Here is a 24,945-nt window from a genome sequence, read left to right as displayed (position 1 = left end):
TATGCAGAATGGCACATTGAGAAATGCAAAATGTTAGCATATCAAAATATAGCCTATTCTAACCTTTTATTTGTGTTTTACTCTTGATTGTTGACAGAAAAATACTTTTAGGCTTGCAAAGACCAGTTTAGAGGAACATACTATCCTTCCCGGTTCCATATGCGGGCTGAACAGACACCCCAAACAACCTGTAGGAGTCGGTAGTACAACTTACAACGACTTCCCACCCACATACAAACACGCCTCCAATTGGGTTCGGTTGGAGCGCCCGGCCAAGCTGGAGGCACCATGAAGGATTTAAACCTCTATTCCCTGCACTGGTGGACAGGAACTTTACCCCTGCTCCACCCGGACGCCCCCTCACACAATTATTTGTACATTTAGCCTGGGGAAGCTATCCAGTTGTTGTTTTCATGTGCGTGTGCGTGTGTGTGTGCGTGTGTGTGTGTGCCAGCGCGTCCGTATTTGTGGGTATGAGTTGGTATGGGTACATGGTTATGAATACACTAGTGTGCTACACTTACATGTGTGCAATTAACAATGACATTTCCCCCAAAATTATTCATGACCTTTGCAGTTCTAGTTCTAGATCACAGTTAATTGCATCTCTCAAACATAAAAACCATGTGAGAAGTGTTTTTTTGCAGTTGAACAACAGTAATATCAGAGTACAAATGCTTTGCCTCACCAAAGGGCATACAACCTCTACTTTCTATGTTGATATAGTTATTATATACACAACGCTCTGTACTTAAAATAAAGAGATACTGCATTTTTAGGCATTATTAATTCATGTCACTCTTCTGGAAAATTAAAACAGACTATGGGCTCATATTGTACTTTATATGCAACTTAGGTATTCAATAGAGCTGCTTCAAACCTGAGTGCAACAGCACAATACACTTACACTATGAGATTGCTTACTTTACAAGTAATCAAGGTAAGGAGTACATAGTTCAAGAGCCCTGATTTGATTTGATTTAATTGGAAGTACATGAAATACGTGCTTTTCACTGAAATAACACGTCAAGGATTAAAAAAACACAATAGCGTCAAAGAGTTATTTCCATTGAGGTCCTTGGCTTTGCACAGACAAACGTAACAGACACTGGTACTTAAGACACCCTGTCACTAGAGTAAGACCTAAGACCCTTGAAAAGACAGTAATGAACTTGAACGGTAAAGAGATCTATTGTATGGAGTGATGTATTAATACATTTTATTGTATCTAAGAACAATTGTGTCTAATAGAACAGTATGAGATAAAGATATAAGAGAGCTAGTTAGAAAATGTCAAAAAGTAGGGTGCACCACATTTTTCAATGCAAATGCATACATACCAGGGTTGGGCGATATAACTTCAAATCAATATCACGATTATTTCAAACTTTTGCCTTGATTACGATTAATGAACAATTATTAAAAGAAAATATTTTACATTTTACACTGCAGTGTAAGGATTTTACAATGATTTATGAGATTTATGAATCTATAAAATGTGTTTGTGCCGATTCGTTGATGTATGCAGTAAAAGAAAAGGCCTACACTATTTGATTAACCTACATACGCAAGATTAAGTCAGTTCCAAATATCGTTTTTTTAATATATTTTTGGTTGATTGCCCAGCCCTAACACATACAATAAAATCTGTCTTCATCTTGTTTTACTTTTAGGATCCAATCGGGCTCCTACCTCAGCACCGGCTGGTTCACACTCATCTTAGCCATGGACATGTGCAAGGAGATCCACATCTACGGCATGATCAATGACACCTACTGCAAGTAAGACACCAACTACAGTAGAATAACGTTGCTGTCGGTCAGAAACCTTGTATCTCCATATTTCAACGTAGGTTTTTTCCCCCCATAAATTAATGCCCTACTTCGTCATGCAACTCTGTCGCACAAAAGTACAAAAGATAGCTGATCTGCAGGCTCACAAAGCACTGCGATGCGACACATGGCGAGCTTGTAGATCTGCTATTTTTGAAAACTTTTGAAAGTGAAACTCAAAGTTATTAATTCTAGCTGAGGGCTTCATAAAAATGTAACCAGTGAAAGTATTAAGAAGAGCTTGTGACTAAATAATAACTACATTGGATCGTTTGAACATTTTTTTGAACATTTTTTTTTACAATTTTGTTTTTGGACATACAAGGTTTCCACCCGACAGCACCCATAGGGCAATGAAATATATATCCCTCCCCTGCAAAACGTAGAAAAGTCAATTCACATGCACTGCACAACAGATGACCACGCCCTCCCGTGCCCATCTCCCACTGCAGTTTGAATACATTTTCATTGCCACAGTTTGAATTTAATGGCTGTATTTCGACGCAGAAATCCATATTGGGACTCCTGTGCTGCAAATACCATTACATTTCGCTGTGTAGAATGGCCAGCAGGTTGCCAGAGCAGCCTGTGCCTCGCATGCTGGGGAGCTGGACCTCAGGACCCCCCTTTCTCTACCCTTTAAAGGTTTATTTGTATTTTGGCGCTGGAATCTTCTCATTGACTCTAGGGTGTGTGATTACTGTCTGGCTGTGAGGCAGTGGGAGGGTGACAAACAAGATGTTGTTGCTCAGGGCATGGTTGCTCATTCATATTAGGTATCCATAATCGAAGCCGCCTCGCTTCCCTTCGCGCCGTCGCTTCCCCTACTCTCACAATTCCACCTCTAGTTCTCTACACCCACCCACACTCTGAATCAAATACTTTACATATTATGGAGTGATGAAGAGAGAGAGGTTTTAAAAAAACAGCTTGAGATCATAAGGATGAGTGTTACCGGTACTAATAACAGCATAGTGGCGTTGGAGATTTATATATTCAATATTGAAGACACGCTCTCTCTCGCTAGCTCTGTTTCTTTTACTCACTCATTGACTTTGGTCTAGTGAGAGACAACATCATATCACGTTTCGGAGTAGACGGTTTACAGAAGGTGGCGGAGAGCACACTTTTGGGGCTGCGCCTGCATGGCAGGAAGGTCATCTCTTTGCCCTTTCATGCTCTAAGGCCGCAGTCACAATTTAGGTCACTTTGTGCAGTAATCGAGATTCAACAGGCACCGCAGAGGTGGTGAAATTGAATGCATTTGTTAGCGGTGATATGGGTGCGTGCCACTGTGTGACACACAGACAAGAGGACAGGTACCGAGAGATGCCCCGCTGCTGCAGGGGCCATGCGTTAAACTGGCAGCCGGCCACTGTCTTTGTGCGTGCATTCGCCGTGGTGGACACGCCGGCTGGGTATTATGATTGCCGTTTCTTCCTCTCTCCTAGTTTGTTCAATCCTCTAATAAAAGTTGTTACACAAGTCCTCCTCTTGTAAAGCTGTCACTTGTTATTAGTGTCTGCAGTGGAGCGGGTTTACGGTTCTGCCCCATATCATTCCCTCTCACACGCTCGAAAAAGGGCCATAGATTCCACAGGTAAGCCTCTCTCTCACACGACCAGTGTGGGGCGATGGTACTCCAGTCGTCGGAGAAGAAGAGGCCCTGCGGTTCCCCTCTTTTGATTTCAGAACCAGTGGGGAAATTATGGGCTGAGAATGTGAATGAGAAACACTCCACTCTCTCAACAACTACCTCAGACTCAGACTTTCCCTTAGGTAAGGCATGTAACACTGCCATTGTAACTTAGATTGTAGTTCTACCATACTCCCAGGGGAAAATCTGTGTGCAGGAGACAACACAACTAATTGTCAACTAAGATGCACATTTTCAATTCACTTCATCAGTCTCTCTTTCCCTCTCTCTTCCACTCTCTCTCGCTCCTGATCAGGACGGGTGGTTACAGAAAGGTGCCATATCACTACTACGAGGCAGGCAGCCGGGATGAGTGTGCTGAGTACACGCTTCATGAGAGCGCCCCCTACGGTGGCCACCGCTTCATCACAGAAAAGGCGGTCTTTGCCAAATGGGCCAAGACACATGCCATCAAGTTCTTCAATCCGTCCTGGCAGCTGTCATGACCTTGGCTGGAACAGGTTGGCACTGGCACTTTGCTATCCAGGGACGAGGCAATCTCATGTAAAGACATGAAGCACATCTTCCTTATAGCTTACACGCTAATGTTCATATCCTCACAAGTCCCAAGACATATCTACGGTATAATGCATAGAATTGTTCAGTTGCGCATTGCTAGTCCCGGCTGGTTGATTGTTGTCCTCGATGCACATGCAATCCAGAGTTTTGTTTATGACCACTCGGTGAGGACGATCATGAGGAACCTATAGATTGTTGAACATTTTAGCCTCCTCTGCTGAATTCAAGAATATATAAGGCACTCTGTTTTACTGTGAAAGGGGGAGCAGATGAAACACCTCGAACAATCTGCTGCACCATAAGTCAAGCAGAAGATGGTTGTAATGCAGACCACAGAAGTGCAGAAAAAAACATAAAGAAAACAACAGCCGTCCTCCAACTTAAAGTGACCTCCAAAGCCTCCACACACACGTCTGCAAGCACAGTAGATCAAAAAGAACTCAAAAAGAACAAACTTTTGTTAGAGGAAACTTCAGCCAAACTGTGGGGATAGTCACGTTGGCAGTGGTGGTGGACTGGCTCTGCTACGCATTCCTCTGTCTGCGTATCCTCCTGTCAGACTCTATTCAGTGCATAATAAGTATCCTTTGGTTCATTTTCAACTGGAGGGATGACTGAAGGCAGATGCTCTGTCAGATTCGATTTCAGATTTCAGTCCGAGGTCAGTCCGAGTCCGGATTCAAAGGGGTTTCCCAGTCAAGGGCACTTTTTGCCATTTTTATTTCTATATATTATCTTCTCTTTATTTTTTATTTTTTGCTACACTATATTTGTGCATTCAATGTAATACAATCTGATGTTTCCTTTTTTGTTTCTTTAGATTATAATTATATTATTTTCATTTAATGCTGTGAATTTGAGTTACAGTATTGTTGATATGTTCCACCATTGGCTGGATGTCCTGTGTATCTGGTTGGTAATTTATTCTAAAGCACAGAGAGAGAGACATAGAGAGAGAGAGAGAGAGAGAGAGAGAGAGAATTATTGACGCTCTTATCATGTGCCATTCTTTGACAATGTGAGCATCACAGCACATAAAGCAATGTGCAATTAAATATTCTGTCCTCACGGACAGAGTTGAGTCACTTATGACCCCGTGGCGAGAGGGAAATTTTAATGTGTGCAGTAAAACCGTTTGAAGTTAATGTGTGCTATTATCATTTGTGCCTGCGATACAGTCAACCGCTCATTGTGTATAGACTGTGTATATTCGTGAGTCGGTTTTCTCCCTCGCTCTCTCTGGCTCATTTTCTCATCCACTTGTATGCCTCTGTGTGTCGAATATCACTGTGTCATACTGTAACACATGCGGTGTCTGCTGGATGCGTACATATCTTCCTATTTCTCTTCAGACATGACAAGCGTGTCCTCATAGTTCATGCTATTACCTTTAAATGCAGCCCTTTGAAGACTGCGGCTCTGAAAAAATAATCGATGAGGTGCTGAACCGCGTTGGATGGCAGCCAATATTGTAGCGTTGACGGAGGGCTGCAGACTGGGCTGACTGCGTGGCCACAGCTTCCCTCCCAGGGCTGTGATTAGTCTCTTGGTCAGGGCCCAGAGTGGAGAAACGGTGGACTGGTTCTGAGGGGTTCTAATTTAAGCAGCCTGATGCAACGGGCCCCACAGCACTGTAATACTGAGTCTGAATTTTCACTCAGGCTTCGTACTCTACTGTATGCTTACTCCTCAGCAACCAACACATGATGACATTGTTGCTGTGTCCTATTCAATAGGAGACAGCAACAATTTCAATCTCAAAATATGTTGTTCCAGGGACCCCCAGAAGCAAAGATTTCAGTTAAAAATATAATATATACTCAAAGATGTGCACACATTTTCACGATTTTTTCCCAAAAATAGCAGATCTACAAGCTCGTAGCGCTGCCGCGCAATGAGCTTGTACTGTATATCTTCTATTTTTGAATAGCCAAAGAAATCTAAAATGACACAGATGCTTTCCTGGATTGAATGGGTTAGAACAGTGGTTCTCAAAGTGGGGTTCGGGGACCCCCAGGGGTCTGTGAGGGGGTCCCCAGCAAAATGAGTTAATGTAGCATCAAATCTGTTTAACCACTTTAACCCTATACATTGACTAATTGAAAATAGCCGATCTACAAGCTCACAACGCGTCCCGATGCAAACACGCTGTGAGCTTGTACTGTAGATCGGCACGGAAAAAATATATAACTTGATTTTTAAAATCTAATAATGATAATATTTTTAGAAACATTCTAACAACACAAATCTAGTATGGGGGTCCCTGGCACAAAATATTTTCAGATGGGGTTCTGTGGCCAAATGCATATCAGTTTTCTGGTCCATGACATGAGAAAAAGTACTTTAAAAAGGATTTAGTTCTTGTTTGCTTACAGTACAGACGCTAAAGCTATACTGTATGTTGATATATCATGTTTTATATGATCAATGTACTGTACATCTTTAAGCATTTCTATAGCCTGTGATTGTGTCGTCATCTGGCAGCTCTGTTTTCATTCTTTTGGTGCCCAATTCCATGTTTGGTTCAATCATCTAGATCACCGGTTCTCAACGTGGGGTCCGGGGACCCCCAGGGGACCTTCACAGGGTTCCAGGGGTTGCCCCAGGTAAAAGATTGATAGTTAGGAACCAGATGGACCCTTATGGGTTTGTAACCCAGAGAGCTTACAAATGTAACAGACCCGTAAAGGTCTATTTGGTTACAGTTAAAGTAACACTGAGGATTTTACAGTGTAGATCGGGGTCGCAGAGATAAAAGCAAACAAACGAACAAAATGTATCAAATGGAGGTCCGTACTGTATCTAATGCATATCAAACTGGAAGTTAAAATCTTAGTTAAATGAATACTGATGATTTTACAGTGTAAATTGGTGTCCCAGATTTAAAAAATATATAAATATCACATGAAGGTCTGTGGCCTAATGCATTTCAACCCGGTTGGCCTTGAAATTAAAACGGTTGAGAATAACTGATCTAGATTAAGTGTTTTTCAAAACCAGTTGTTTGTGACCCATTGTATACAAAGAATTTGAGCTCAAAATCAAACCCTTGAACTGATACATGGCTTGAACCTACAGTATGAGCACTGCAGTCCCCTCACTGCAAAATCCACTGTGTTAAATTTAACTCTGAGTGTATATAAAAAAAGACAACGCCCATTTTTAACACTCCGGATTTTGCTGTGTAGCATTATTTTTTGGAGGGTCTAACTGGGTTTTATGCGTCTTGTTCTACACCACTTTCTTGTCATTTCGTTTTAATGGTTTAAAATATCACAAATGAAACAGCTTGTCTTATCTCCAGATCTACTGTGCTGTATACAGTACTGTATATATAGTGTAATATCCAAATGAAAGAAACAAGTAGCAGCGCTTGTGCTGGTGAAGTAGGGCTGGGCAATTAACAGAAAATCGAAACCGACATTACGAACCAATAATCGCCCTAATCTTGCTCATGTAGATTAATCAAAATAATCAAGTAGCAGGTTTTCTTGTTTTTATTTTGTTTTTCATTTCTTATATCAACGAATCGACGCGGAAAATGTATTATACTGCACTTTGTTTTACAATGGTTGTGTTGAAAAATTGTGAAAATAGCTAATCTAATAACTCAACTCAGCCGATCTACAAACCCGATCTCAAACTCGTCGCATTGTGTGAGCTTGTAGATCTGTTATTTTCACTATTCAAAACAAATTATAATCGTTTATTAATCGTAATCGACGCAAAAGTTTGAAATAATTGTGATATTAATTTGGAGTCATATCGCCCAGCCCTACTGGTGCGTCTTCTGGACAGCTTGTGGAACAGAACTGTCAAACAAAAAAATGTGAGGCTCTGCTTTCTGCTCCAAGACAGAGCTCCATAAATTCTGATGAAGATGTGTGGGTGTGGAGGCCAGCAGAACCAAGCTGTGAATTTCAATATCCTGCACCATTAAGGTAATCTCATAATTTCAGCACAATTTCCTACTGTGATCAATAGAGGTAATTACCGTCCATTCTAGAGGTGATAGTTCATCTTGAAAAAAGAACTGTGTCACTGAGTCTTACTCCCTGTTGAAATCCCCACGGTTCGTACTATGTAGCGCATCACCCATCCACTCCTGTATGTGTTGCAGTTATTGTTTGCCATTTTGTTGAGCAAATCAAGTGCTCTCTTGTGCTGTAAAAAAGATTGACGTCTAAGAGTCTCAAGTCTTTGTCACGGCGAAGCCGCACTATCATTTTTGGCGTCAAGTGTCCTTGTGCTGCATGTTTTGTCGATGGGTAATTCTTGAGTAACCTTACACATTGTTAAGGTATATAGAATGTAACATGAATTGAAGGTTGCCATATGGACAATGGAAGGGTGTTTTTGATGGAAATGTACACCTGTGGCAAAATAAGATCCTCAATATGCTGCATGGATCACTGCAGCTTTTTTTTACTGCATGGTTTAAATTGTTATTCTCAAATGTACATTTCTGTAAAAATATTGTAATTAATGTAATATAATGTAATTTTGTTATTTGCTGTTTTGTGTTTGTTTTTATTTCTGTGACTCAATCCTTAAAATGGATTGTATTTCCCCCCCCTTTTTTTTTCTCTGTGTTTTTTGTGTATTCTGTATGGGGAAAGAAATAAGAAAATGACAATGCCTTCACCTGATTAGGTGATTTAGCGCCATCTGAAATGCAGAGCAAGGAGTGTTCCCAAAAGCAGAAGAGAATTGTTCAGCTGTGTTCGTATTATAAGGTGTACAGCCAAGCCTCTCAAATTGGAAATCACATGAGATTTTTTTTATACATCAGTGATGGAGTCGAAATACGCTGAGCTTAGAGAATTCTGGGAAGTGTTTTTTCTGACGTGTAAGGGTGGCTTAAAGGAGCTTTTTATGGACCCCTTCCCCCTCCTGCATAGAAACAGGACTATGAAACAGTAATGCAATCACAGTTCATGGGCTCTCTGGCATAGTAATGAATAAAGCATCAAGATGAAAATTTAAGATGGGTTTGGCAGGCTGAGCTCGTCTCATTTGGACATTTCATTGTTGGGATCACATTTTCAGCTCCACCACTCAATAGATGACGCTGGCCATTGTTTATTTTAATTGTATAACACTTCACTCTCATTTAGAAACACTACTTACTAACTGCCATGCAGTTCCCTTGGTGGCGGGGGTGGGGTAAGGTGGGGTGGAGGGCCAGCAAGGCAGCAGAGGCAAATAAAAGACTGTAAAGAAAAGTGGACCTGACTGATGGTAATATTTACCCCTTTCTCTCAGCTAAATTAATTGTTTGTTGGAGATGTTGTCTACCTGAGTTGACCACCTATCAAAATGATTTCCCCTTATGGGTAGGGGGGTTGTAGTATATCATCTTTAATAACAAAGAGACCTGACAAGGGACCAACTGCACTGCCCAGCCAGTGCTGTACATACAATAGCACTGTGCACACATTGGAAAACAAACAGCCTATATCAGACATCCCAACAGGCCTGTACCACATACAATTATTCTATCGACCGCAGAGTAAGAGTCGTATCGAATAACCAAGCTCTTTAATCATGCATATGAATGTCATAGACAGTCAAATGACACAAGCTGATGTATTAGCTAATAACTGAGTAGCTGCAGGCGTGGCTTCAAAGTCAATACTTGCTTGCAATGTGTGTCATTTTTTGTAAATTTTGTAATCTCCACAAGCTTAGAACAATATAGAACTAATGGAGCTATAATGGCTAAGGGGGGGACATTTGAGTAAATTGTCTTACCTGGGAGAAAACAATCATTGGCTGGAGTAAGACCTCAATTAGATTCTGCCTTCACTCGATATTTAACTTTTTGTTTGTTTGTTTTAACAACTTTTTGTTCATTTATTTCACTGCTGGCAAACTGTCCTGTTCCACACATAGTCAACGGGGCTTTGCAACCTTGTAGTTTTGGTGTTGCTATAAAATGTTTTGACGTTGAAGTAATATTTTGTGCTTTCCAGGGACAGATGGTGCTACCATATCATCACTGTCGGGTGGACAGTTTGAAGATTACTTTTCAGAATCTCTGTTCCAATGGATCCAATGTAGTTATTTAGTCATAGTTTATTTAATACCTTTCATTGGTTCAATATTTTTGAAACCCACAGACACACTTAACCACTCCTCACTTTCATATTTTTTAAACATACTGAAATTTTGCAACGTTTTGCAACACTCTTGTATGACAAAGTAGGACATACATTTATTGAGGAAAAAAAACATTTAAAAGTTGAAATATGGTTTCTGCCCGACAGCAACGATATGTAGCATTATGCTCAGACTTGGGACTGCACAGTTTCAAATGACAGAAGTATTGTCTTGAGGAATGATGTGTAGTGTACAGATGAGTTGTGTCCAACACCTATTTTGTCACTTTGAACATGTACGTGTATCTGTGTTTAGTTTGAAAGAAAGCACATTTGTGGTAGGTACTTTTTAGCACTAACACAAAGTGCCACGGTACACTGTACAGTACAGTACATAACGCTTGTTATCAAAAGAAATGACTAGTTGAAACAATGTATGCCCATTGATGGTGTGATAGTTCATAATGCTCCACAGCCACAGCCCTGTTGGCCTGGGTATGAAACCCCGTCGGGCCTTCCTCCAGTACTCCTACACTATAGCCTATACTATTGTATATATGAAATGTAAATTAAGCTTATTTCCTCCTGTGCCTTCCCTACATTATCGCCGTCTCTGCTTTATCTATCTGCAGAAAAAGAAAAAGAAAAATACAAAAGGAAAGAAAGTAGCACGATGTGAATTGTCCCAAAGCAGACGCGATGCATTAAAGCTTCTGAAAAATGGGCCTGTTTTGAAGGTGGTCTCTTGGTGTGTGATTCATCTTGCTCTGCAGATTCTGTTTTTATAAAGCCACAGAGAGGATAAATTATCCATAAAAGTCCCCCCCCCCCCTCCCCCAAACTTACTCGCAGTAACTGAGCAAATGCTTCTGTTGTGCCACTCGTAAGTTTACATTATTTGCTGTGGTTTACTGTAAAGAAATGCATTTTCTTATGTGTGCTCATTTTATGCTTGTAGTTGGCTAAATGTGTGCTGCTTCCTTGTACCTCAAAAATGTTCTAACCCTTTGGCGGTGATCTGTACAAATCCAGCCCATTTGCATTAAAATAATTTTGTATTCTGAAACTCAAATTTGTTTTTAATAAACACTTGAACCTGAACCGTGTCTTGTGTGCAATCTTAACATTTTAACATGTTTTAGCCCAGTGTTTCAAACCTTTTTTGTGCTGAATATGGTGCATGGTTATAAATAATAGGAAGTGAAGCACCATAGAAGACAAGGAAGCACCATAGGAAGCACCATAGAAGACAGGGAAGCACCATAGGAAGCGCCATAGAAGACAGGGAAGCACCACAAATGATAGGAAGCATCATAGAAGACAGGTAAGCACCATAGGAAGCACCGTAGAAGACAGGGAAGCACCATAGGAAGTGCCATAGAAGACAGTAAGCATATGGTGCTTACTGTCTTCTATGGCACTTCCTATGGTGCTTCCCTGTCTTCTACGGTGCTTACCTGTCTTCCATGGTGCTTCCTAGGAAGCACCATGGAAGACAGGTAAGCACCGTAGAAGACAGGGAAGCACCATAGGAAGCCCGTAAAAGACAAGGAAACTGTCACAGTCTGACCTAGAAGTGGGTGTGGGTGTGTCTGGATCAGTGTGACCACCTGCATACACTCACCTCCAATCATGCCCACAGTATTTAAGGCCCAGCCTCTCTGCAGCCCATTGCCAGATTGTCTTGTTTGCAAGCTGTCAAGCATTGTACTAGACCCTAGTTTCTAAGCCAAGTTTTGCTGTTTACTGATCTCTACTTTGTCCCCTAGACCTCGTTTTTTGCCCAGTCCCTGCCTGTACCTCCGCCCTCGTTGACTGCCCCCCCCCCCTGGATATCGACCCCCGCTTCCCACTGTTTATTCTTGCCTGCCCCATGCCTGCCTTGGAATATTTTGACTGAGTCCTTCCACTGAGTCCTTCCATGTGCGCCTGACAGAAGCACCATGGGACACACCATAGAAGACAGGTAAGCACCATAGGAAGCGCCATAGAAGACAGGGAAGCACCATAGGAGGCACCATAGGACACACCATAAAAGACAGGAAGCACCATAGGACGCACCATAGAGGTGACAGGTAAGCACCATAGGAGGCACCATAGCTGTGGCAGACCATATTATGATATAAAATGTATCATTTGAGAAACTAATGATGAATTCATCTGTTGAACGGAGTAGATAAAGTTGGGTTTTTATATCCAGCATTATGTTTTTGTAAAAATATATACCGTATGTAAAGGTTGTTTTTTACACAACTATATTAGTGCCTGGTGATTATTTTGTGCTTACCACCCACTCAAAATATGATTGAACTGATTATATTTCTTATAGGAATTATAAAACCATGTTAGATATAATCAGGGACATGTGATGAATGAGGAAATTACATTTGTATCAAAGAAATTCATTAGGAAAATTAATTAGGAAACTAACACATTTGTCTGTGACAGAGCCTGACATTTAATGGTGAAATGTGTATAAAAAAATATATTTTATTCAAATATGAAAACATGCTGAGATGGCATGTATTTCTCATAATTCAACATGTCCTCCATAGACCATATGACAAAATGTTCAGATTCAAGAATAACATTATTTTCCTGAGAAATAGATTCATGGTGGTGATACTGAAACGTTATTAGAATACACATTTTCGTTTTGTAATAATTTAAAGTGAATATTATTATAGTTAAAGCTATCCACTACTATTATTATATCTGTCATATAAAGTAGGCGTAAAGGCGTAATTCTACAAATGAAATGAAAGCACACCCTTACCTTCTTTTAAACACAGATGAGATATCCCACTGTGTATAGAGTATTGGGAGTTTGTTCATGTTCATTTTCCTTTAATGTTCATCCTCCAAATGTATAATGCTTCCTTGGCATGATTTATGAAAACTGTGGATGAAATGAGCTTTGATGACATGCCTTTTGAATCTGTCCTGTCCACTTTGGCACATTGTGTGCATATGTTGCCAGTGCTTATTAATTGGGGTACTTCAGCAGTTTCGCAGAGGCTGGATGCTCCAGAAATGCTGACCCTTGATAGTTCTTGGCAGGAGGTGCAGAGATGAGTGGAGGAAGCTGATGTGAGGAGTTCTTGTCGCCAGGGCGATCAGTGAAGTCTAATTTCACTTTTCCGTCTACTACCTCCTTTTAATTATCTGCATCATTAGAAAGTACAAGGAAGAAATTGTGCTTGGTTTGTCTTTTTCATCTCCTATTGAGTTTGTAAAGGATCTTTTCATCTACGTACATAATACAGCATCCCCTCAGAAGCTATGATGGTGTCTCATTAAAGTCTGGTGTGTGAGTAGACTTTACTTTGATCGCCACATCCGCCTCCCTGAAGAAATATGAGTGTTACACTAATTGCCTCATGTTTTTATTGATTATGCCCGCCTCATCAACTAGTTCCTCATCCTCCTATATACGTAGTTTTTTCTAAGCATATCGAGCCTGCCAGAAATGAGATTCCAAAGAATAAATTGCATTATGTTAGGCAATGGAAAGCATTCAGCCCTGATCAGTCAATGCATATACGGTAGCAACAACAAAGTAAGCTTAAGTACGCAAACAGTTACTCATTTGAAGGCTTTAGTTGTAGTCCCTGGTATTTTCTGAGTTTAGTCTTCATAACATACAGAAATTATTATTTTTTCATCTAACACATTCGAGGCAGCTTAATTTATCATAAGATATCAGAGTTAATGTAGTTGTTTATGATATCTCCCACTCCTATTAGGCTTGATGTACCTGTATCAACCTTTCAGCATTTAAAATCTTCTGCTGAGCCTCATGGTAGATGAAACTCTTTAAGAATTCTTATCTCCGAAAAGCCTCACTTTACTTCAGCTCAATCAATCACTATATTCAAAGTATATTTGAATATACCATCAGCTACACGTTTTTGTATGCTGATGAAGCTTTATTTTGAGTGATGGGAGACAGAAGTGATTGACTGCACTGTCAACTATGATCCTGATAAATGTAATCTTCCTCCAAGGGGAAACATAGTGTATGACAAAGTATGAAATTAAACAATGAGCGCTCAAGCGCCCTTTTTGGGAGTTTATGCAGACTGCCTTATGCATTGTTAATTATATACTCATAATCAACTCATCAAATGTACAGAACAACCTCGGGACTTTACTGAGCATGTATGCTCTTTCTCAGGACTGCTGTACTTCATTTGGAGACAAACTTTGACTGTTAACTGCACCAAAGTGTGGAATGCCCTGACACCATCCCTTAAAAAATGTGGATCACTGGCTTCCTTCAAAACAGGCCCGAAAATCCATCTTTCAGGAGGCTAAAGGGGAGGTAAATCTCACTTCTCCCATAGAAAAAGGTGATGGCATTCACTGCCTACACCCCCCCCCTTTTCTACTCTGTGTTTTATATTTGTTGATGATATTGTATTTTGGTGTTATTTTTTTATGCTAGGTTGATACATACATAGGGCCACAATGGAAACAAGTCCCGAGGACTTTTTTGTGTTATCCTTTTAGCCCAAATTTATGAGTGTACCCCGTGCTGTTTGCATTCCAGTCTAATAAAGAATTTAATCAATAAATCAATCAATCAATCAATCAATCGATCAATCAATCAAGTAAACAAACAAATAACAACAAAAAAACAAACAAACAAACTAGTGAACAGTTCCAATAGTTGAGGTTGAGTGCTTTGCTTATGAGCAACCTGTTACTGTGTGCAGGTCTTCAAAGTCTGTGAGGGCCAGTGGTCCTGGTCTCTCGCTCTGCTTGCTGCTTTTAGCGTGCTTTGCGCATTCGGCCTCTAATTTGGCTGTTGCACACTTTCCTTATACCTTTTGTCTATGGCTATGGATTTTTTGTTCATTAGTTGGTTGGTTTGCCCATAGGCAACTGGCACCCTAGTGCTCACAATCAGAAAAGGATTGCCTCCAACATTCTAAGAATGATGAGAAGCATTGAACTTACAGACACGTGTTGTGAAGTCAACATGATTTTCATTGACTGTGAACTTTTCTTCGACGTTAAATCTGAAACTCACTCAAAGCATTCTGAAATGCTTCTTGTGAGTGGAAATATTCTACCAACTTTTTTCTCTTTCCATTTTTCCCTACAGCAAAGCACTAAAATTCCAAGCAGGCATTGTTCTGCTGCCAAGCATGCGTTCTGCAGACAGTTATTCTTCCTTTAGAAATTGAGCATGTACCGTTGAGCAGCTTGCTTGTCTCTCCTGTCCTCTGAGGCGGCACTGATCTTTCTGGGGAGATCTCACACTACAGAGACAGAGCGGTTTTCAAAAGCCTCGCGAAAATTAGATCTGTCCAACCAAATCACACATCTTGCTGGATACATGACTCTGCAAAAGGCTGTGATAAAAAGGCTTGCAGATGCTTGGCAACAGTGGGACTCCATCATTGTAGGCTACCATGTGGCTCTGTGAATATTCTTCCCAACAAATGTTTTATAAAAAATATAAATAAAATGTACAGTAATCAACATGAATAGGTAAGCCTCACAGTGCACAGTTTTCTCATATTCCCCATCCCTCCCCTCCACCCATATACTCATAGGTAAACAAAACATGTGCTTAAAGGTGCTGTGATATTTGCTTGCCCTGAAGAAGGCCAATGTTAGGCCCAAACATGTAGGATTGATTTTAATCTGTTCATTGATGAGCTAGTCTCTCATTATAGCGTTTGAACATTTTTGAAGAGTACCTTGGTTTTTCTTCTTTTTTTACTCTTTCACTGACTATTAGAATGCTGCAGCCCTCCTCTTTTACATTTTTTTCTTGGATAGTGCTGCTGTGATATTTGTTTGTTAAAATAAGTGTAAAATAGCTCTATTATTGTATATTCTAATAGTAATCAATGCTATATAGTGTTTGTTCAGTAAAAGGGGTCTCCACATCTCTCCAGTTCTTTAATAAACAGAAAATACATTTTCAGGTTGGATTCCAATTCCATCCAACCAGGAGAGAGAACTCATAAAGGATACACAGAATATACATTTGAAATTGGAAGTGATTAAATTCCAACATTTGAACCAGAACACTATAACAATGAAGCTGATAAATGAGTTCTTTCCCCTGATTGGATTAAACTGGCGACAATGGAGATTTAACCATTAAAAAAAAACAACTAAAACGTTTTGTTTTAGGGTGACAAAATGGGGTTTGCAAGATAACAAAAAATAATAATAATAATAATCTTATTTTAAAGTAATGTTTCTCAATGGGGGTGGTACAGTCCCCCAGAGGGGTACAGGGGCGTCAGTTTAATATATTCAAATGCACATTTTCTTCATTTCATCCTTTTTTCATTAACTCAGTCGCAGTCAAACGTAGTCAAATGAGGCGTTTTGTATTAGGATGAAGATGGAAGATTGGCTAGATTTGTAAGTGTTGAATGGGGTTTGTACAGGTGGAAGCATGTCTGGAAAGGCTATTAAATCCTAAGTTATACCCCGCCGTACAATGGTGTTGCTTGCCGAAAAGAACACATCTACAAGCCAACAACTTGTCAGAATGCGACGCGTTGTTGTTGGCATGTAGATGTGACCTGTCATGGAAATATGTTATCATGTTACTGTGTTACCATGGTAACACGGTAACATATTGGTCAGTATCATGTCACTATCAGTATCATGGTCACATTGGTCAGTATCATGTCACTATCAGTATCATGGTCACATTGGTCAGTATCATGGTCAGTATCATGTCGGTATCATGTCAGTATCATGGCCATTATCATGGCCAGTATCATGGTTTACAGTATTTTAGATAATCAGTACATTGCTGTGTTGTTTTCACAATGTATTTTACAGAACCTTGTGACTCTCTGAAACTACATAATTAATGCACTCACTTACTAGAAGAGTAACTACTATGTAACTACTATGCCACAGAAAGCCTATAGAAACAACCTGAGCTGAATAGGTAAAAAGTCATTAGCTTACATTTTATTTGGATACAACACCCTTGCCATAAGTTTTTCATAAGAATAAAAAAAGAATATTCAAGTACTGGTGTTTGGTCCATAACGCTTATTGTTAGAATAACAATAGGTCAGTGTTAGTCCAGCCAGCCTCTCTCTCAAATTTGGGCCGCATCGGATGCTGCATGGAATATGGAAGATGGTAGATATAATAACACTTTCACAGAGATATGTAGTTGCAAAAAGGGGGGAAAACACTTAATTGCTTTTACTGTAAGCTCGGGGTACTCTAAGCTTCATACTGTACATGTGTCTCTTCACCAACAGTTATGGTCTGAGCTTCTCGAAAAGAAAAGAAAAGAAAAGAAAAGAAAAGATTCACTTTCCTTCAGTACTGAAAGCATGGTCAGGAACCACATGCAATACCTTCACAGACCACCAGTCCAGACCATCAGTTGAAAACATGTTGTTTTCCTCTGCTGTGTGCCATACAGTAGATAACAGTACAGGCATTTTGGAGCATATACATCTCTCACACAGCAGTGCTTGCAAATCACCTGCTCTGCCATCCTTCATCCCAAGCCCCTTCAAAAGACTAGTACAGTCCCCCAGGGCCTGGATGATGAGACAATGCATTTAGTTTAGCCCATTGTGGCTGTAGGGGTACAACTCTGCCAACACTGTGGAGCACCCAAAGCATGCAGCTATAGCCAGAGGCATCTGCTGGCCTTGTGCTTGGACGGGCAGATGCCAGCATTACTGTTGGACAGTCAGACACACAACGGGCAGTCTAGCAAACTGGCATGCAATCATATCACAAAGTCAGATAAACAATCGTCAGTAAGTTAATTAGCCATTAGCCATTCAGCCAAATCATTTGTCTGCCAGACAGGGTGACAGCAGGCCTCTTGGCTGAGAAAGAAAGAAAGAAAGATTTATTGATAGGAGTCTCGGGCTCCAATCTCTTGGCTTGCCGAGTCCAGAAACGAGGCTGCCCTGCTCATGGGGAAACTGGAGTAGAAAGAAACTCACTCAGCACTGAAATTACCTTGGACACAAACCGTAATCACCCTCAACCACATACAGAGTGAGGTTTCTTTGGATACACACTTGAATCTCAATAAATACCTCAATGGAAGGTAAACAGTGGGAATGGAAATAAAAGCAGATCTACAAGCTCAAGCACTACGCATTGTGAGCTCATAGATCGGCTATTTTTGGTGTACAACACTGACGTACAGCTGAGTATAAATCACCCTTTACGAGTAGGCGTACAGTACTTGTAGCACGTTTTGTTTATTCCGCTTTCAGCATGATCACAGGTTTAAAAATCCATTAAAGCACTGAATTATATTGCTGATTACAATATAAAAGCTCAATCTCAATAAATAAAAAAATCAGAATCTAAGATTTGCAGTAGTCGAAGCTAAAAATCAAATAACCTAAAACACAAATCTAAAGTCTATGGTGTTCATATGGCTGTTTCCATCAGGGTGAACTGGCATAAGCACTTATTAAGGAAGTGGGTTAACATTAAAAAGCCTTTCTATTAATGATAACAATTGTGTCCCCTTTAGTTGTTGTTTGGGTATTTGCCACATACGTGGGATTTATCCTCTGCATTTACTCATCCTAACTATCAGGAGCAGTGGCTGCCATTAATGCGACACCAAGGGAGTTAAGTGTCTTGCTCAGTGACACTTCGACACATAGACTGGGTCGGGCGAATGGGCGACCTTCCGATTCCCAGACCTCTTTACTTATTCATCCCAGACTGATGCGCAACGTATTGCCTCATGGTTTGTTTTAGGCAACATACTGTAGCGAATGGGAGAGAAATGCAGAAGCAGTGAAACAGAGAAAAGCTATCTGCATACAGTATTAACTCCTAGCTGGTTGACAGCATCGGGGGTCCAAGCCAGTGATGCATTGCCACAGGGCTGCTTTCCCATTTGGTAAAGTCAGGGGTCGAGTGGTTGTCTCGCCTCCGGCAGAAACACACAACAAAAGTCAGTCTTTCCATAGACCACCAGGTCTCTCTCTGTACCCAGGGCCCACTCACCCCTGAAACTACATTCCCTCTTCCATCATGCCTGAGGGAACAATTTAATTAAAGTCCAACTTGGAACATACAGTAGGAGAGCTACAGTATAGCCCTGTAGCAGATGCCTCTCCAGGCAATGAATATTGAGAGCAATCCCCTTGGCAGACCACGTCCTGGCCCCGTTACAATAACTGTAAACACACACAAGGAGCAGATTGTTCCATAATCAGGAGAGGCAATGGTAAATGCTATAATTTAATAGAAAGAGTGTCTGTTTGAACCTTATTTGGGCATCTAGTTATTTCCATGAGAATGGCTCAGTGATTGACACAGGATAATGGAATCCATTATGGGAAATTCTATCTATTTTCTAATTTATCTTCAGTCCAACCTGAAAGGGCTTCGTTTTTGCATCCCGTTTGGTAATATGATCCATTCATTCCCCCTAATGACCTGTCATGTGTTATTATCCAATGTTAACATTGCCTGCCAAATGTGGGTTTCATACTCTGGGTGTATTTACAGTAGATGTATTTATCCCTGACAAAATGACCTTGATCAGGGTACTAAACATAGTTCCCTCTTGTTTCTGACAACTGTTGTGAAACATACTTTATAGGAGTCTAAGTACAGGCAAAAGAAGAAGAGAAAAGAAAAAAATACACAAATTCCCAATTAACATCATCCTGACCTAAATGCTGGTGCCATCCATGTGCATGCATGTGATATCTGCTGGTGACTCACCCCACACTAAGTGAGCCTGCATTAAAACAGGCCTCCTCATCGTTTGTCATCAGGCCCAGGGGTAATGAACAGGGTGAATTGGATGTACTCTCTAATTATGGAAAGGACAAAAAGCCAGCCTGATTCCGTCGTCAAGGTCTCCCTGCGGCAGCGCCGTGGGAAGTGGCAGTCACTCGTAAATCAGGACGGGGATATAGATCTGCAGCAGATTAGGAAGAACATAAAAGCAGAAATATGGGCCTGCATGGGCCCTAGACAATCAACCATGCAGTGGCCAACGACAGGCAATAAGCAAGAACTCTGAATCCCCATTCGTGTTATAGGCATCGTAAACACCCCGTGATCAACATTCTGCTACTATCCACTTGATAGCAGGAGCTGTAGCAACGGTGGCTATAGTTCAGCCTATCATCAACGTGGTCCAGGGCATTCACAGGCCTCTCTGTGAGGGCCATAATCTCTGTGTTACAAGGATCATTAACATTGATCAACATGCAACCGCTGTTTTGCAGGCGTGAGGTCACTTGCCCAGTGATTGCAGTTTTTATATTGTGCTGCAGGACAGAACGCTCTGGGACCGTTCATGTCAAAAGCCTGGACCACCCCATGCTGTAGACAGCCACAGAGGTAAACTGGCCCTTGGTGTTGAGTGACATTAGGGAAATATGATGTGTTTTTTTTATGTTATAGCTTTTGGGCATTAGGGAGCCTTCACATAAAAACAAAAAGGCATATAAAAAGTGTCATTGGTCCTGCACTTGTATGTGTTAAAGTTTGAAATACAGTTGGAGAAAACATTGTTTGTCTCGATCTCAGATGTTCAGTTGCACTTACATTGAGATTAAGTGTGGTTGTTTTGAAAAAAAAAAGGCTTGTAAAACAATTAACTATAATAATGTCCAAAATATGCTATACTACCATATCTTTAAAAAAGATAATCATAAAACTGTCATCATGCATAGGCATTCATTGCAAAACTTGTGGTAGCTTGCTTGTTGATTTGTCTGGCTGATTAATAATGATTAATAAATTGATGATTAAGGAATAATTAATGATAAGGAACAATTGATAACACCATCCCAAAGCCACCATCCCTAATGCTGGCGAGGGACTGTCAGTTTTTCACTGGGAGGTAAGTAGGTCACCAAGAGATGGGAAGCAGGTAAGTTCAATTACTTTGATTAAGCAAATGCACTGGGTTGTCTGTTGATTACCTCAAGCTGCCTCCTGGCAGGGAATCGCCGCTGTCCTAGGTGCTGAAGTTTCTCCTTCTGCCAGGTAACCTATAGTAGCTGCTTGACGCTCTCCATGGTTCTGACCTGTAAAGAGCCTCAATTGCAGTGGGACTTCACTTTATTCTTTATTTCTAGCTTTTTACCCCTATTTTCTCCCCAATTTAGTCGTTATGTCAATGTATTCGTCCCTGCACACACGGTGTGTTGTCACCACCGGGAGGACATAGAGCCTTTGTCCTACTCCTCTCGCCCCAACACTCCATTCAGTGACCCCTCCTTCCCTGTGGATGGAGGTATTGTCATCCTGGAAGAGACCACCATCAGGATAGAAGTGTTTCATCATAGGATAAAGGTGATCAGTCAGAATAACTATGTATTGATTTGCACTGACCCTTTCCCCTGAGAGGACAAGTGGACCCAAACCCCGCCCCCCCCCCCCCCCCCCACACACACACACACACACACACACACACACACACACACACACACACACACACACACACACACACACACACACACACACACACACACACACACACAGCATAACGGAGCCACCGGACCAGACCCCCTCACTGAAGGGGTCAAGCATTCAGGCCTAGCGTACTGTTCTCTTGGTGTACGCCACATATGCACTCGCCCACTTGTGGAGAATATGGTGAGTTTTACTAATCTGTCCATTTCACTTTTTTCTACCTACCTGTATGTTGACCAGTGCCTTTGGTTTTTGCACCACTGAGCTCTCAAATGTGCATTTGTCTTTGTATAATGACTGGTGTATGCACTGCAGCCCTACTATAATATCCCTCTCTATGTACTGTACTTGTCGATACACTGTTCTTGCTGACACAGTCTTATCACATCCTGTATTGACATTCTGTCACCTGAGGAAGAGTTGCTCTTCTGTTTTTGCTTACATATCGCACTAATGTGCAAGCATCACAGGCCCTATTTACCGATTTCTTTCCCATAGATCGAAATACAGATGTCAGTTAAGTCCCTGTTCCTATTGAAAACACTAGACAGTTAAGCAGTCTGTGTCTGAAGCTTATAGTGAGTTAGATCTTTTCCTCTTGCCATCTTGATCCAAAAGCGAGGTCAACAGGGCCTGCTCAGCATTTTTATAAATGCCACATAGCATGATAGAATGTTAATTGCTTAATTGTATCATGCGGTACACCTGTATGGAAGCAGATGCATTTGGTATATTTCTATATTTTTCCAGTTATTCAGGCTTTTCCTTGAATGTGTCAGCCGTCTGTATGTCCCATGAGATCAAATTAGCCTGAGCATGCCCGCATCAGACTGTGGCGACACTGAAGTAAGTGATGAAGTTATGATCACTACCGAAGTTGGACAAAACTTGTAAAAAAAAGAACCCAAGTTAAAAATGGATGGAAACATCCATTAATATAATTGTGCAAGCAACCTACCTGTTCTAATAACCATTAGTGTCTGTGCTGCTGCGATGCCACAGTAAGAGGATGGGACAGTTACAACTAGACCTCATCTCCATGTTCATTCAACTGCACCACTATATTACATCTGGGATTGTGTCCTTTGCACCTGTTCAGGGAGTTGAAAATGACTTGTCTGTTGGGAGTTAATGCAGCTGCCCACTGTCACAGAACATAGCACAATCAGGCCACTGCCCACAGACAGACGAGATGATGCTAATACTATATGGAAATATACACAGTAAATAACTCTCAGCTGGGCTATACTGTGAAGTCACACTAACAGAATACATCAGGTGTGACTGATCTTAATCCCCATAGGGACTTTCATGCACCAAGTTTTAGGGGTGCTTTTTTTTTATATCTTACACTCTTACATACCTGTGCAAGGAGTCTTATTCAAAGCATTGTATGGTAAGTGTGCAGATAAGAATTGACTGTAATGCTCACAGACACGTTTGACAGGACCTACAGATCGTTGCAGAGATTGAACCTGTTACAAGATGGTGTCTCTCTAACCACTATAGGTCACCCTGCCCCCATGCTGCTCAAATCGAGGATTGTCCTTTGCACCTGTGCAAGGAGTACACAATGAAATGCTGAGTGTTAATTTAACTCAGTGTGCAAAAGGAGCCACTCTATGAGTTAAATTAACACTGAGGACTTGACTGTGTACAGATGGAAAATAGCCGCTCACTAACACTGCTGTAGCCGGTCTCACTGTCCCTGTTAATAAACACAAATAAAGCAGCATGTTCCCTCTCCCTGACACTTCTGCTGTGCTGGAAGCCGTGCACACGCACGCACGCACGCACGCACGCACACATGCGCACACACACACACACACACACACACACACACACACACACGCGCACACGCACACGCACACGCACACGCACACGCACACACACGCGCGCACGCAAACCTTTCCGTGACACTTCAGTCAAAGTGTACAGTAAAAAGACAAACACAGGAACATGTACAGCCTTCATTTGAGATGATGTGTGGTTGTGCTGCTACTGCTGCAGAGTGTGCCTTGTCTACACGATGTTGTTGCACAGTCTCCCATTGCTACCTCTGGTGATTGTGATAGTGACGTGGATTGTGGATTAGTGCCTGGTTTATATTTTTTACGTACGACAGTGTCTGCAAAAATAGCTGATCTACAAGCACACAACTTGTGCGTTGTAAGCTTGTAGATCTGCTATTTTCAGCGCATTAGTACCTCCCCAAGGTATTGTGCCTCAGCCTCTCCCTCAGGAGGGCCCCATTCATTCCACATAAGCAGATTATACTGTGCACAATCACCGGCCATGGGGTGAAACATTCAACAGTCGCTGTCTGTCTGTGGCTAAATTCACTAAATGAATTCTGTGGGTTAATGTCATAGAGGTTAATGTCTATTGTGTAGCAGATTGATGCCATGATGGACGAATGTGTGGAGATGGCAGTGATACCGCTGGTTTTGGGGAGGAGGAGATTATCTGGATTATCCATGTCAGTCTAAAAACACCTCTGATGTGCACATGTGTTCACATGCACGCACGCACGCACGCACACACACACACACACACACACACACACACACACACACACACACACACACACACACACACACACACACACACACACACAGGACTGTTATCTTGAGTTCTACATTGGCCTATACGATAACTCATAATTTTGTGATACAGTGTATATTATATATGATTAGGAGTGGGTTTATTATATTATTGGGCCAGCCGTCCATTATAGATTTAGATCATACATAGGGGAAGGCAATAACAATTGAACAAAACGCTCTTATCAACCGCTTGCAGCCAGGTAGTCGTTTTAATTAAAAACTGCTCCTCAATGGCTCTCACTAGGGTAACCGGATACCGGAAGTCTCGCCCCAAAACACGCTCACCCTGACCCCATTGTTTCCACCCCCAGCGGTTCTTGTATTTGTTTTACTAAGGATAAAGTTGAAATAAGTTTAGGGTTTATATAGGAATAGTTTTACTGAGGTTAAGTTTAGGAATAAGGTTAGGTTTTGGCACCGTTTTACTGAGGTTACGTTTAGGAATAGGTTTGGCCATGATGTTTGGTCGCTACACGACACCACGGCGTTCCAATGGAATTTTTTCACGTGCACGTGCAAGGTACGGCCAATTAAGTCCACAAATGGCTACTTTGCATAACAGGTTTACCGGTGTGCTCGTGTGCATATGACGTCATTAAAATACCGTTCCCCTGAACAAAAAAAATCACCATTACTCCGTTTAGCAGGCATAGTTTACTGAGGTCATGTTTATAAATACCAGGTGGGCGACGGCGAGGTCGCCGAATTTGCCCCGGGGTGACTGTGTTTTGGGGCGAGCGTTTTGGTATTCCACACTAGCACTTCAG

General features: G+C 41.3%; 1 protein-coding gene across 3 annotated transcripts in view; it reads left to right on the top strand.

Annotated features, from left to right (window-relative positions):
* Positions 1–9,179, top strand: part of st6galnac3 (ST6 (alpha-N-acetyl-neuraminyl-2,3-beta-galactosyl-1,3)-N-acetylgalactosaminide alpha-2,6-sialyltransferase 3) — a gene marked incomplete at its 3' end in the record, with an annotated part of 60,410 nt that extends 51,231 nt beyond the window's left edge. For 2 of the 3 annotated variants that reach the window (XM_084056435.1, XM_084056434.1), the window contains exons 4-5: positions 1,674–1,781; positions 3,785–9,179. In XM_084056435.1, coding sequence (XP_083912561.1) covers positions 1,674–1,781; positions 3,785–3,974 — 298 coding nt within the window. Of the gene's footprint in view, positions 1–1,673; positions 1,786–3,784 lie in introns of those variants that run through there. The other variant, XM_084056436.1, reaches the window with a different exon arrangement.
* Positions 9,180–24,945: the final 15,766 nt, after the last annotated feature.

The sequence above is a fragment of the Gymnoscopelus microlampas genome (genome assembly GCF_963454915.1).
Source record: "Gymnoscopelus microlampas genome assembly, chromosome: 5".
Lineage (NCBI taxonomy): Eukaryota > Metazoa > Chordata > Actinopteri > Myctophiformes > Myctophidae > Gymnoscopelus > Gymnoscopelus microlampas.
Note: the sequence above shows the minus strand (reverse complement) of the source record. Positions and strands in the feature narration are given on the sequence as shown.